Raw genomic sequence first — 15,228 nt, forward strand, 5'->3', positions numbered from 1 at the left:
CATTTAACCCTGCAGATGCCAAGGGGCACAGTAATTTCAAATAATATTCTCAGCTCCAGTAGTATGAAATCAGCATTACTAAGTAGTTTTATTATTTTTGATAGTTTGTATATTTCTTCTTTTTTAGTTCTAAGTATTTTCTAATTTTCATTCTGATCAATTCTTTGATTGATGTAATCATTTAGTATTCTTAAACTTCCAGACATTTGTTATTGTTTTTTGCTACCTCAACTACCTCTACGAGCATTCTGCAATTGAATCTTTATCACCACTACCTCATTCAGGCCTTGGTTACCTCTTGCTTGTACTAGAATAACCACTATGCCTGATTTATAGCACCAATACTATCTCTATACTTAAGGGGAGAATGCTCTTTATTCTTTGTGTATTTTTAAAAAACTGCATGCAGGGGTGTGTCTAATACTGATCTTACAAAATTATTCCAGAGGAAAATTTACAGACGAAACTTAGCAAGGATATCACTGATGAATTGAATCACCTGGCTTCACCTGAAACAATAGAGCCCATTGAATTAGGGCAGTCAAACACGTTTCCTCTGAGGACACATAATTGATTTGTTTAATTTCTGAAAGGTCATCTGCCCTGGGAACGGGAAGGGGGATTCTGCATTCCCTTCCATGGTTTGTAACCTCATCCTGACAGCTGCAGGGACACGTGCTTGGAGAAGAATCTCTCCTTCTCCTCCCTTCCCCCTCCTCCCTGGCATTCACACATAACTGTGTGGCAATTACTTTTATCACCATGTCCTTCAATGGGCTTTACTTGCTAGGCATCATGTTCTCCACAGAGGCTTGCCATGAGAAAAGTCTCTCCTTCTGAGCCCCCTCAAATCACCAGACCAGGCATTTTTCCCATCTTGGGTTCATCCCTGGATTGATATCAGTTCATCAACAAGTCCTAATGAATGTACTTAACTCATGTGGACTGAGTCAGTGTCTTCACACTGACTTAGACATTCCCAGTTACAGAAGGCAAAATACAGGCAACAGGGCCAAAATTAAGCCAAACCTAGGCTCCTATTAACTTGTACCTTAACTGCTGCAGTTGCTTCTTAACTTACCTCCTGGATTTCTATCACTTGCACCTCCCATAATGCATGTCTGCCAGAGCAATTGTCCTAAAATTGCTGCACATGTTTAAATGTTCACTTCCCTTTCCCCACTAAAACTCTTCAATGGATCCTCTTTGCTTAGAAAATAAGGTGCAAATGAAGAGAACCAGGAATGGTGGATAAAAAGGTTAATATAATGAACTCTATAAGATGAAGTCTCTTGCTTCCCTCTCTTTTATCAGGTTAATAGACATAAAATTATATAGTCATAATTATACCAATGTATTTATTGGGCTTGTGACATACATAGTTATAACAATAATTTGACAATAATAAGAACAAAAAAGTGGGGGAGGGAATAGAGTTCTAATATTTTATTATATTATAAATATAACACAGAAACATTAGGGTTAATGTTTCTGTGTCTCACTGGGAATAAGTTACTATAAATGGCAGGTAGGTTGATACCTACCATCTTATCTGGTAAGCCAGAGGAACACCAAGAAAATAATTCCAGACAAAAAAAATCACAAGTAAAGAAAACAGATCAACATCTGTTATGAATACAGATGCAAAACTCCTCAACAATAAACTAGCAAACCTAATCCAGTAATATATAAAAAGGTTAATTCATTGTGTAAGTTTGCTACAGCTGCCATAATAAAGTATAATATGGGTGGCTTAAACAACAAAAATTTATTATCTCACAGTTCTGGAGGCTAGAAGTCTGAGATCAGTGTGTTGGCAGGGTTGGTTCCTTCTGAGAGGTCTCTCCGACCTTCTGGTAGTTCGGCTTATGGTAGTATAACTCCAATCCTCACATGACATTCTCCCTGTGTGCATGTCTATGTCCAAATTTCTTTTTACAAAGGGCATGACTCAATTAGATTAGAGGTGCATCTCAAATGAGAGTGATCTAATCTTAACTACTTACATCCTCAACAGACCTATTTGCTCATAAGGTCACATTCGGAGGTAGAGGGGGTTAGGATTTCAACATGAATTTCTGAAGGACACATTCAACCTACAACATAAGCCATGATCAAAAGGAATTTATCCCAGGAATGCAAGATCGGTTTAATATTTAAAAAATTAATTAATGTAACATACCGCATTAATAGAGTAAAAGACAAAACCCACATGATCATTTTAATTGATTAAGAGAAAATCTGAAAAAAATTCAATACTCTTACTTGATGAAAACAGTAAAAAATTAAGAATAGAAGGGAACTTCGTCAATATGATAAAGGGCACATACAGAAAAAGCAAAGCTAAATCATACTTTTTTTAAAAAAAGATTTTATTTATTTATTTGAGAGAGAGAGCATGATCGAGCAGGGGGAGGAGTAGAGGGAGAGGGAGAAGTGGACTCTGTGCTCAGCTTGATCCCACAAACATTAGATCATGACCTGAGCCAAAATCCAGAGTCAGACACTTAACTGACTGAGCCACCCAGGCACCCCCTAAATCATACTTAATAAATACTGTACACTTACTCCTTAAAAGCAGGAACAAGAGAAAAATGTCCACTCTCACAACTTCCATTCAACAATATACTGGAGTTTCTGGTCTGAAAAATTAGGCAAGAAAATTTGAGAAAAGAAATTCAGAGAGGAAAGAAAGAGGTAAAACTATCTCCATTCACAGATGGCATGATCTTACACACAGAAAATCCTAAGGAGTCCACTAAAAAACTATTAAGAGTAATAAGTGAGTTCAGTAAGTTTGCAGAATACAAATCAGTACAAAATAATCAATTTTATTTTTATACATTCATTGCAGCAAACATTAAAAAAATGAATACGAGAAAACAATTCCATTTACAACTGTATCAAAAAGAATAAAATACTTAGGAATAAACTGAATAAAAGAAGTGTAAAAGTTAAACTTTGAAAACAGCAAAACATTGTTGAAAGAGATTAAAGACATAAATAAGTGGAAATACATCCCATGTTCATGGATTGTTAGACTTAATATTGTTAAGATGGCAATATTCCCCAAATTGATCTACAGATTCAATGCAATCCCTATCACAATCTCAGCTGATATTTTTTCAGAAATTGACAAGCTGATCCTAAAATACATGCACAAATGCCAGAGATCCAGAATAGCCAAAACAATCTTGAAAAAGAATAGTTGGAAGACTCACATGACATAATTTCAAAATTATTACAAAGCTACAGTACTTAAGACTGTATGGTACTGGCATTAAGTATAGCTATAAAGATCAATGGAATAGAATTAACCTATATGTTTATAGTATAGAACCTGTAAGTCTATGGTCAATTTATTACTGACAAGAGTAGCAAGATAATTAAATGAGGAAAGAACTGTCTTTTCAACAAATAATCCTAAAATGATTGGATAACTACATTAAAACAAAATCAATTGGATCTCTACCTCATTTCATATACAAATTAGCTCAAAATGGAGCAAGATCTACATGTAAGAGCTAAAATTATTACTTTTAGAAGAAAACATATGTGTAAATCTTCATGACTTTGAATTAGGCAATGGTTTCTTAAATATGACACCAAAAGCACAAGAAACAAAAGAAAAAAATAGATAAATTTGATATCATATCAACAATTTTGTTTATCAAAGGATACTATGAAAAAAGTGAAAATAAAACCCTACAGAATGGAAGAAATTTTTTATAAATCATGTATCTGATAAGGGGCTTACAGCAATATCATGTTATATATAATATTTATATATTTTCTTATATATTATATGCTTTTAAATATATATGTGTGATATATAATATATAAAGAACCCCTAAGATGTAGAAAAATAATCTAAATAAAAAGTGGTCAGGGAGCTTGAATAGACATTTCTTCAAAGAAGATCTACAAATGCCAATAAGCACATGAAAAGATGCTCAGTGTTATTATCCATGAAGGAAATGCAAACTAAAACCACCCTGTGAAACCACTTTACAACCATTAAGATGGCTATAATAAAAAAAATACAGATGAAGAACAAGCGGCGATGAGGATGTAGAAAAACAAGGTTTCTTGTTGGGGTAATGAAAATGTTCTAAAACTTATCATGATGGTTTAGAACTCTATGGAAACCATTGACTTGTCCCCTTAAATGGTGAATAATATCTCAATAAAGCTGTTAGCAAAACCCAAACCCAAACAAGACCAAGATAAAGTTTCTGGAGGCAAATTTGTGATTTCAGACTATTTTCTTTGGTTCCGGCTCTATTCACTGGGGCCAGCAGACTGTGTTAGTGAAGAGTTGGCCAAAGCCCAAAGGAACTCTCTTCATCTGTGCTTTGCCTTGAGCAATTTATTTTTAAATAACCCTTTGTCAAATTAGACATACATAGTCTGGTTTTGCATATCCTCTCCTAGGGTTTTTGATGTTTTTATCTTGGGGATGAGGTGGGACATGGAGGGTTATGTTTTCCTCTTTGAAAGATGTGATGGGTTAAGGGCCAATTAATTGTCAGTTTTAGTTTTCTTGGCCCCTGACTCATGTCCATTTTCAACTCCAACAGCTTCCAGTATCAATCACACAGGAGCCAAACTCTCCATGAGGCACAGAGATCTCACTGCTCTGAATTTCTAATTTCCTTTTTTAATGGTAGTGCACTCTCTGCTTAGATTAGTTCCCTCCCCGCTACATCTCTAAGAATACTAAGCAGAGACTCTACTCAACTCTAACCCAGCTGTCTAACCAGCTCTCAAGCAAACCAGCCCTGGCCTCATAATTTATAGCAGCACTGGGTAACCTAGGTATTGAAAAACCTCTATTTCTTCATCTTTTACAAGAGTTAGCATTTAGTTACACAAGTACAGAATAGGAGCAAGGAATAACTGAGGGGAAAAGGAGGAATGGTGGGCATTCATGAGGTAGCTAGTAAACAAAGTTTGGAAGAACCTCAATTCTAATGCTCCAGAGGCTATAGTGGGCTTCTTTATGAGGCTCCCAGATTCATCCAGCCTCACTCAGTGACTCCTACCCTCATCCTCAGCCAGAGACTCCGTAAGAAGGCTGCCTGTTACTGCAGTTACTGTTGTTTGCTGGAGAAGCAGAGATAAGGACCAGAATTCAATGTGGCCTCTATCACACCTGTTGCAATGGGATCCAAAGTAGCTCCAACACAAAGGTCTGACCCAACCGGACCTATTTCCTTACCAACTGCCCACAGTAGGCAACCTGGAAGCATGGGGGAATCCATGCTTGGTAGGATCACCTGTGACCCGTGAGAAACAGGAGATAGGAAGGAGAAAGCACATAAACTCCCTCTCTTTGCTACCTTCCTTCCACTCTTCCACCATCTGAGCCACTGCAATTCCATAAAACTTCTTCAAAGACAACCTGGTCACTGGTAGTGTTTTATTATGAGGCTGTATGCAAAACCTTATTTTGCTTTCCCACTACCTGGACTTACTTTCCCTTGCTCTTCCTGACTTGGGAATGTAAACCCCAATAAAGCATGAGTATATAAGTTTTTTCTCAGGCTGTTTTCTAGAGAACCTGAGCTAATGCAGAGACTGAGGCCAAACACTCTATCTGGAGGAATCGAGGTAAATAATGGATAATCAATGGTAATAAGGTCTGGGTATAATAATCTGAGGATGTAAGGAACAAATAAAAGGGGGGTGAGGTTCCAATACCATGGATAGCGGTGGGAATTCAAGGTTGCTGTCCTTGTGGAGTTTCCAATCTGTAGAGAAGATATTAGTTAGATGCTGTTATCATATACATAAATGGATAGTCCTAAACTGTGTGTAGAAGTGAAGGAAAGTTACATGGTGCAAGGAGAGCCTATAAAAGGGAATTTGATTTAGTCTGGGAGTTGAGTAAGTCCTTTCTGAGAAAATACTATCTGGGGTGACATCCAAAGGGGCGGGATGAGGGCAAAGGAAGGCTGTTCTGGGCACAATGAAAGGCTCTGTGGTGGGAGGAAACACGCTCAGTTTGGGGGAGGCAGAAGGGACTTCTCCATAGAGAAAGGTGCCTTTGAGCCTCAGTTTTCATACTTTAAAAAAGTATCTCAACCCACAATAAAGAATGAATTTTACATCTTAACCTAGCAGCAACACAAGACACATACACCAAAACAAAAGTTTCATGACATAATATTTACCTTTATGGGGTTTTTCATAATAGCTATTAACAATGAAACGTGCATATGCTTGGAAAGAGCACTAACACTGGAACAATGCGCTATGGTGTTTGCAAACAGAACTGTTGGAGATGACTTACATAACATATGATGAAACATATCAAGGTAGATATGTAGGTACTAACATTAGAAGATGTACATGCTATATTACAAAGAGAATAGGTACAATATATATATATATATATTTATTTATTTATTTTTAATTTATTTATTCATGAGAGACACACACACACACACACACACACAGAGGTAGAGACACAGGCAGAGGGAGAAGCAGGCTCCATGCAGGGTGCCTGACATGGGACTTGATCCCAGGTCTTCAGGATCACGACCTGGGCCGAAGGTGGCACTAAACCACTGAGCCACCTGGGCTGCCCAGGTACAATATATATCCTGATTTGTTAAAAACATTTATACATGAAAAAGTCTATGTGTAGAAAAAGGGTTGAGGAAAAAAATTAAAAAGGGGCTACTTCTCAAATTACAGGGGATTTTGTTTTCCAACTTTTATATTTCATTATTTGTATTTTTTACACTATTTGTATTACTTTTTCAACTGGGAAAAATAATGAAAATCAAGTTAAAAGAAAATGACCAAAATACCTTTAGACGTTCCTTGAGGGTACCATTACAGGTAAAGTGAGGTTATTGATTTACTAGAAATTTAGTGGTTTGGGTTACCCATGCAGCAAATTACACCGAATTTGGCTCAACTGGCATACTGAGTTTTAGTTTCATGGAATCATTTTAACCTTATGAAGCAAAGAACTTGAACAAACCTTAGGTCTGGTTCCACTTTCTTCTTCATTGCCAAGAGATTCAAACCTGGGAAGCTGGTGGGCAAATGTCAAGTGATCTAAGAACCACCACTGTGACCAGAGAAAGACATCCAGAGGCGAGTTGCTCCCTTGCAGAAAACCTCCCCAGTTACTGTGGGCCTGGTGATAAGGAGGTGGAAAGTTCCTCAGACGTGAGAAGTTTTTAGTAGAAGGCATTCATCCCTCTGTTACTTGATTGCTTTTGTAAAATTCTTCAACAAACTTGGAGACTTACATTTGCAATCATTACTTAGATAAAACAAGACTCAAAACTTGAGACAAAACAATGCTGGGCTATTCCATTGCTCTCTCTTTATCACCCCATCTTTCCCTTCAACACTGCATCTTCAACTTTAGATTTTTCTGCCTGTCACATGGGGCGGACTATACAGCTGTAACAAATTCTCTGGTATCTGAGAGGGTTCCCTGTAGTGTTTAGATTATTATTATTATTATTATTATTATTATTATTATTTCTATTTTTCTGGGATGGACTTTTCTCCTTAAAAATACTGGTGGCAGGGGTATTATAATCCTTATTTAAATTCTTGATATGAGCTAAGAGAATAGCAAATCTTTTCTGGGGAAAAGACTTAATTTCTAAAAAGGTAATTTTTAGTGCTGACAGGACCAGAGTCTGCTTATCCTACTCTCCCTCTAAATAATAAACCTAGACTCCACGCACAGAATCATCCTCACCGTATAAAATGAGTGAGTGGGAAGAAATCTATATCTCTCTTCCTGTCGAACAGGCTGCTTTGGCAATGAGCCCAGTCATTCTGAAGTTCTCTACGATCTGTTATTTAAATCCAACTCATTATGACTGATTTCAGGCAGGAAGCCAAAATGAGAAGACTAACTAAATACGTATTTTTGTTTTTGCCATTCTGTCCCTTCTTTCCATCTCCAGTATTAACACAAGTGCTAACTCCGAGGTCAGGGTTAGATGTATAGATACCTCAACATGAGCACTCCACTAATGGAAAACCAAGTATTCCAAAGGGTCTTGTGGCTTCAAATGAGATGGGATGACACCATATTCTGGAATAGACAGCAGCCAGGTTTAACTTCAAAATGCCCATGATATTTAACTTAAAATATTCTGCGCTATAGTTTAAGTTCCAATTCCCCATGGTTGCAGACATCCTCGAAAGATATCATATTCATCTTTTGTCCCCAGCACCTGGCACAGGGTCTCATGCTGGGCATCTAGTAAATGTCTTCTGAATGGAACTCTGAGGCCTCCAGGCCTGTGCTCTATTTTTTCTTGTACTCTGCAACCTTGGCTGTTCAATCATTCCATAAAGCTCTTCCATGTTTGCTTGTAGTTCTTTTAAATTTTGTGGCTAACCCATCTGTAATTTGTTTTTGTGGTAGCATGGCAATATAATTTTGCTCTAATATGAAAAGCCACTTTTAACGTACATTAATCCCCACCGATTTTGAATTCTGTTCATTCCATTCTTCTGTTTGCCTCTTTTTGTGCTAGAAACCATACAGTTTAAACCATACAGTTTAAATTATGGTAGCTCTGGACTATACTTTAATATCTGGAAAGAACAAATTCCCTCATATTATTCTTTTAAAGTATTGTTTTGACTTTTTTCCACAAAATTCTTCCAAATAAGTTTAACTTCTGACTTCAGTTTGAATAAACAGACTGAATAAACAGACTAACAAAAGCAAAGCTGATCAGAATACTTATAGAGTTTTGCCCAAAGTAGGCATATATAATCATTTTTGGAGGACTGATCTTTCTATAATACTGTGTCTTGCAATCCAGGAACATGGTATGCCTTAATGTTTTCTGCTTTTATTTTATATTCAATAGTAAAGTTTTATACATTTTCATCAAACTGATCTTGCACCTTGTTAGATTATTTCTAGATACTTTGTAGTGTGTTGTTGTAATAACCTCCCCCTGACCCCTCAACAGCTTAAATGAATAAAGCTTTTGTTTTTCTCACCTAATGTGAAGTCCAGAGTAGGCAGTTCAGGGCTGTTGTGTGACTCTACAATGCCAAGATGGGTTCAGGAACTTTCTATCTTTCTGTCCAGCAGTCACTATTGAGTATTTGTCACTGTCTGACCTCCAGCACTTTCAGCATTCTGTCCACACTCCGAGCAGGAAGGAGGGCAAGGACAAAGGATAAGAAAAAGATGATACTGGCACCTAGCCTTTCTAGAATCCCATCCCATGACTTATGCCTACACTCATGGGCCAGAACTAGACCACAGGGCCACATCTGTGCCTGTCAGTCATGTTATGATCACTTTAAAACAGAATTCTTTTAGTAAGAAGGAGGGAAGAATGCTGAATCGGCACTGAGGCAAGATCAGCCACAACAACACAGATTCCTGCCCTTATGGGGATGTTCAAAGAATTTATACACACTGGTGATCTTATTCAGCCTTGTGGCTGTGGGCACAGTTTTATGCTACCAGGTACCGACTGACACTCTCACCCAGCCCTCCCCCCTGAACTTTAGGCAGAAACAGCCAACTGCCTGTTTGGCATCTCTGCTTGGATTTCTTTTTTTTTTTTTAATTTAATTTTATTTATTTATTCATGACAGACACACACACACACACACACACACACACACACAGAGGCAAAGTCACAGGCAGAGGGAGAAGCAGGCTCCATGCAGGGAGCCTGACGTGGGACTTGATCCTGGGTCTCCAGGATGACACCCCAGGCTGAAGGTGGCGCTAAACCACTGGGCCACCGGGGCTGCCCTCTGCTTGGATTTCTAATGAGGGTCTCAAATTTAACTGTTCCAAAATGAAGTCCTTCACTAAACCTCTCCAAGACAGCCTTCTGCACCTCAGTAGGTAACAATGTCCTTCTGGTTCCTTAGGCCAAAAACCATCCTAGACTCCTGTCTGTCTCATATCTTATATCTAATACACCAGGAAATCCTGTTTGGCTCTGCCTTCATCTTCCAGATACATCCAGAATCCCACTGCTTCTCGCCATTTTACCACTAACATTCTTGTCCAAGCCACCACTATTTTAATGCCTGCATTGCTGTGATGGCCTCCTAAAATCATCATCCACATAATCCTCCCTGAAGACTCAGTCTTCCTCTTTTCTAATAATCTTATCCTTGTCGCCTACCTCTGCTACTTATTCCCATGATCCTTCCCTACCCTTTGTAATTACCCAGCACCACCATCCTGACAGCTGTAATTTCAGAGTTAAGCATCCCACTGCTGATGACCACTTTTCACCCATCATGTCCTCTGTTTTCCCCACTCTAACATTCCTCCAACTCTTTCAGGACCTACAATCATTAGTCCTGTACTTTTTCACTGACCCTCATGCTCCCCTTATACTTTTGCTTTTCTTCTTACAAAGTTTAAATTCCATAGTCAACAATTTGTCAACATGCCCTCAACTTCCTTACCTTTCTGTCCACTCATTTGGCAAACTCCCAAACCTGATTAGATCCACCTCTCTACCTGTCCCCACCCAGTTGCTGTGGTGGAAGAAAAATATATAAGCAAGAAGATTGATCCTCCACTTGACTGACCCTTACCCTGCAGTGGAACATTAACACTGCATGAAAAGTCATATTCTATTTCCCTAGGCTTTTCACTCTCATCTTTTTCTTTCTTTCCTTTTCCTTTCTTCTCACACCTCGGACTCCCTTTACACCCAATTTTCAGGCTCCTATGATCACCTTCCTTTTTATTTCAATGAGAAAAATAAAAGCAACCCAAGGAAACCCTCAATGAGCTCCAATCACCATGTCCTCCTACCTATGTCTGGGACCATACAATCTTCTTTTGTTAATAGGGGCAAATTGTTTGTATTCCTATCTCAGACCAGTCACTGTGTATTAGATTCCACCCAGGCTCATCCACTCAAGGTTATGATTCCAGTGATTCTCCTCTGTCTCCTGTCTCAAAATTTTCGGTTTTACTAGCTCATTTCCACTTGTACATACTATTATGTCTTCTTAAAAAAAATACAAAAACGCTCTCTAGGCTCAATTTCTCCCTTCTAACCACTGTACTATTTCTCTTACAAACCTCCTGAACAAATGATCTATAATGGCTATCCCCAATCTAAATCCTCCCATTTTCTTTTAAACTCTCACCCCCACCTTTTATCAGAAACAACTCTTGTTAAAGTTAACAAAATAGCTGTCCTAGTTAACTTCCGGGCATCTTTCACATTTCAGTCAAACCCCACTGAAATATTTTCTGACATTTCTGACTAGGTAAACCTATTACATGCTGTCATCGTATTATTTATCTTGCTTTTAATTTTATATTCGTATGTGATTTCTCAGTTAATGATTCTTTTTTTCTCAATAGACTCTAAGTTCCATAAGGGTAGGGATAATGTCTATTTTTCCATCATAGTTTCATGGTCAGTGTCCAGCACAATGCCTGGCACTCAGGAGGCCACCAATAAATTCTGAGAGAATGAGCGCTTTATTACCATCATCCCCACTTTAAACTTGGGAAAAGGAGGCCCAGAGAAGTAAAGACACCAGATCAAAAGGACATTGTGGATTATCAGTAGGATAGGGACTAGGATTAGTTGAACATTCTGATCACCAAGTGCCATGCTACATTCTAGAAATATAAGATGAATGAGACATGCCCCACTTGTCCCAGCCTAGGCCTTATAGAGCTTCCACCATGTTTGGGCTAGACAGGACAAACCAGGCAACCTAGTGCAATATCAAGTTTTCCTTGTGTCTACAAGGGCTTAGCTACCAGGCCAATGGAACTGCTTCTGCTACTCTGGTTCTTTTATTCAAAGTGGCCAAGGAGAAGGTTTCTTCCCAAAAAGCATTTTAACTAGGTTTATTATGGTAATCATTTTGAAATACATACAAGTAGTGAATCAGGCTGTACACCTGAAACTAATATAATGTTATATGCCAGTTATGCCTCAATTAAAAAAAGCATTTGTTTGAGATTACATTGCAGGCTTCAGAACAAGACTCTTTGGGTGCATATTACTCATCACTGATCTACAAATTATGAACCAGGAAGAACACTGGAAGGAGTAGGCAGATCAACTTAAAGTTACAACATTAAGATCCATTGTCACTTGAAGACCAGTAGAAAAGAGAGAAAAGCATTTCAGAAATGAAATTGTCGGGAAAACAAGCCTTGAGTTATACAACTTTTAAGGTAACTACTGCATCAAAAAGATCTATGTATACCAGTTGGAAGACTGAAAGTTTTGAGTTTAGTAAACTACCAGGCAAAACTATCAATGAACGGTCCAATTTGCCACTTTGTAAGAGACTATACTACTAAGATGATCATACAGTTTATTATGCACAATGAGGCAGTTTGGGAATAAAAAGACGTACTATTAAAAACCTATACTATGGCAGTGAGTGCTTACTAGGACAGTCCCAGGCAAAAAAGCAGGACTGGTCACCCTCTTTAGTAAGTATCTTCCACTCATTACACATGGAGAAAACCAAGTATTCATTCAGTCAAGCAAATGACTCCATTAAGCAAATTAGCTAGAGCAGCCAGAATGGGTAAGACCCCAGTCCAGTGTGGGCTCTATCTAAATAATTTTGCCCCTGAATGGTCATGCTAATACTTACCACCTCCCCTGAATAAAAGCAGAGTTAAGAGTCACTTGCTTTATCTACTTGTTTTTCTTGTCCCTTCATACCTGACCTACAGTCAATCTTTAGGAAGGCCATTTCTTTCCTCATCTGAAGTTTAGCCCTACTGCTTAAGAAAGAGTATAGCTTCCCGTCCTAAGCCAAGTCAAACCAAATGCCATTCTTCAAGTTTCCAGAGGCATCCCCCTTGCCCAAAGGCACAGTTGGTTTATATGAAATTTGCATGAAGATGTGCCACATCAAGAAGGAGTCCTAGGTCATTCACTGAATCAACATAACAAAAACAAGGTCACTAGCCACAGAATTTTATTGTAGGGATCAATACATATATATACTTCTCAGCGATGTTTTGAGCCATTCACTTGATGGTTACAAACACATCAGGATCTATCTAATAGGCATATTTTTTATTTCCTTGGCAAGAGAAAATCATGAATCAAGTCCAAAAGGCCTGATTAAAAAAATCTATAAAAAGGAAGAGTCAACCACCACCTGCCCTACTATGTCAAGAAACATTGTACAGTTCAAATCAAGAACACAATTCCATACAAGTCCAGCAAGGCAAGCTGGCAAGTAGAAATGAAACAAGAATCTTTATAATACAAAATGCAAAAGGAGTCAAAGATGAACTACAAAAAATAAAATTTGGGTCAGAAAACCATTACTAAATAAAATGACATAAGGATGTCCATTAGCTGTTTTCTTTAAGGGGAAAAGTAACTGAGCTCTTAGTTTTCTATTTACTCAGAAGGAAAAGGAAAGTGTTTGAAAAATACCTCAAAATATTGAGTGAATTCTTTCTCATCTACTACCTAGAATTCACAAACATCTGACTTATTCTTAAACATCTATAGAAATGAGAAAAATAAAATTGGTGTTTGACCTTTAATGCAACACTCACAACACCCGAATGAGGTCCAGAGTAATCCTAGATCGGGGGATGTCAATGTTGAGTACTTGGACTTCTACTCTTTCTCCAGGGCCTAGGCCAAGACTCCTTCTCTTCTTTGTTTTAGAAAGTTTTGCTTCTGTTACATTTCGTATGGGAATCAGCCCTGATCTCCCCACTCCTATATCTACAAAAATTCCAAACAGAGTGGCATTCTCAACTTTGCCTGTAAGAACAGTCCCAACCTGCAGGTCTTCCAAGCAGACAATGCTTCTCTTGAAATCTGGTTTATCAAAATCTACAAGAAAAAGGGAAGAAAAGATAGTGTAAATAGTATGTACTATATCTCCTGGACCTGTATCATGTACTAATATACATTAGTAAATAAATATTTACTACGTATCAGTTATGTGCCGGGACCACTAGTCAGCATTGAGAGGGGACGTTAAAAAAAGCTAAAACCGAGGCTTGCCTTCAGAGACAATGCATCTTAATTGGAGAAGCAGCATTCACATAGTAGGAACAATACAAGAAAATTTACTCACACTTTCTCCTCAAACTGTATCTTGCTAGCATGCAAACATTAGCACTATACATAAAGAATGAGAAGAGCAGAGTCTTAACTTTCCTCTTTATGAAGAGGTGATGAGAAAATATCTTTGCATAATAAATATATAAGGCCAAATCACAAACACTGAGAAAGTAAGACCTTTAAAGACAGAAGATTGGAAGATTCCCCCCACCCAACCCCCCAGTACCTGAATTCTCAAACTGTTTAAAGGTGATAGAAAGTACATTAACATTTTGTCGAATATGGATGAAATTAAAGTGTTCTCCTCATTTCCCTCCACAAATTTGGAATTCAGGAGTCAATTTCTATTCATTTTGAATTTACTTGTCCAATCAAAACTTAATACGTTCTTGATTATCTATGGCTCAGAAACCCAGATCAGCCAGTACCTAATCTTCTTTCTCCTCTTTCAGTTCAATTCATCAAACATTTATTAGCCTCTAGTATGATCTCCTGTCCAGGCACTCCGCTGGGTGCTAGAGATACAAAGATGAGGACACGCAGATCCTACTCTCAAGTTCCTTATAGCCCTCTTTTCTTCTTGGCCTCAGTGTACATTTCTCTGTTCATGAACACCATGCCGCCCAAAGTGGGTATAAAGCATGCCAAGGAATCATGGCTCTAGTAAAAACAAAACAAAACCAACAACAAAGGTTTTATAAGGGAGAAGGGTAGAACTAATAGTTTAAATGGGGCTTCTGGGTTATCTGTGGATTCCATTTTCCCATGCTCTTCTTGGCCCCCTTTCCTAGGATTACTGAATGTTGATTCTAATAACAAAGAACATTCTATGCTTGGATCTCCTTTTACTAAGGCCTCATTTTCCCTCCACCCATCCCACTTCCTTTTCCTCCACAGCTGTTGGCTTGATCCTGATTACTTGTTAAAGCTATCCTTTACAGTTGTACTAACAACTGGCCACCTCTTGGTTCCCCTCCCCCAGTCCAACCATCCTGAAATCAAGTTTTTTTGTTTTTTATTTTTTCTGAATTCACCTTTTTCCTATAAAACAAAACAAAAACCCCTCCTTAAACCTCAAATCTCATTTTCCTCATAAAAAAGGAATATGTGAAAACTGGAATTGATTCTGTAGAATTTTCCCTGACACAGAAGTAGTGGATTC

The 15,228-nt window shown here is 38.1% G+C and overlaps 1 protein-coding gene and 1 long non-coding RNA gene across 2 annotated transcripts in view; both read right to left on the reverse strand.

Moving 5' to 3' along the window:
* The window catches only part of LOC112671412 (uncharacterized), a 180,890-nt gene extending 171,905 nt beyond the window's left edge, over nt 1–8,985 (reverse strand). The window contains exons 1-2 of the long non-coding RNA XR_007413769.1: nt 6,995–8,985; nt 2,569–2,642 (exon numbers count right to left, since the gene is read on the reverse strand). This is a non-coding gene — a long non-coding RNA (uncharacterized LOC112671412). The remainder of the gene's footprint in view (nt 1–2,568; nt 2,643–6,994) is intronic.
* Nucleotides 8,986–12,934: 3,949 nt separating this feature from the next.
* The window catches only part of SRBD1 (S1 RNA binding domain 1), a 189,609-nt gene continuing 187,315 nt past the window's right edge, over nt 12,935–15,228 (reverse strand). The window contains exon 21 of the mRNA XM_025465747.3: nt 12,935–13,832. Coding sequence (XP_025321532.1) covers nt 13,543–13,832 — 290 coding nt within the window. The 3' untranslated portion in view covers nt 12,935–13,542. The remainder of the gene's footprint in view (nt 13,833–15,228) is intronic.

The sequence above is a fragment of the Canis lupus genome, chromosome 10 (assembly GCF_003254725.2).
Source record: "Canis lupus dingo isolate Sandy chromosome 10, ASM325472v2, whole genome shotgun sequence".
In the NCBI taxonomy this organism is placed as follows: Eukaryota; Metazoa; Chordata; class Mammalia; order Carnivora; family Canidae; genus Canis; species Canis lupus.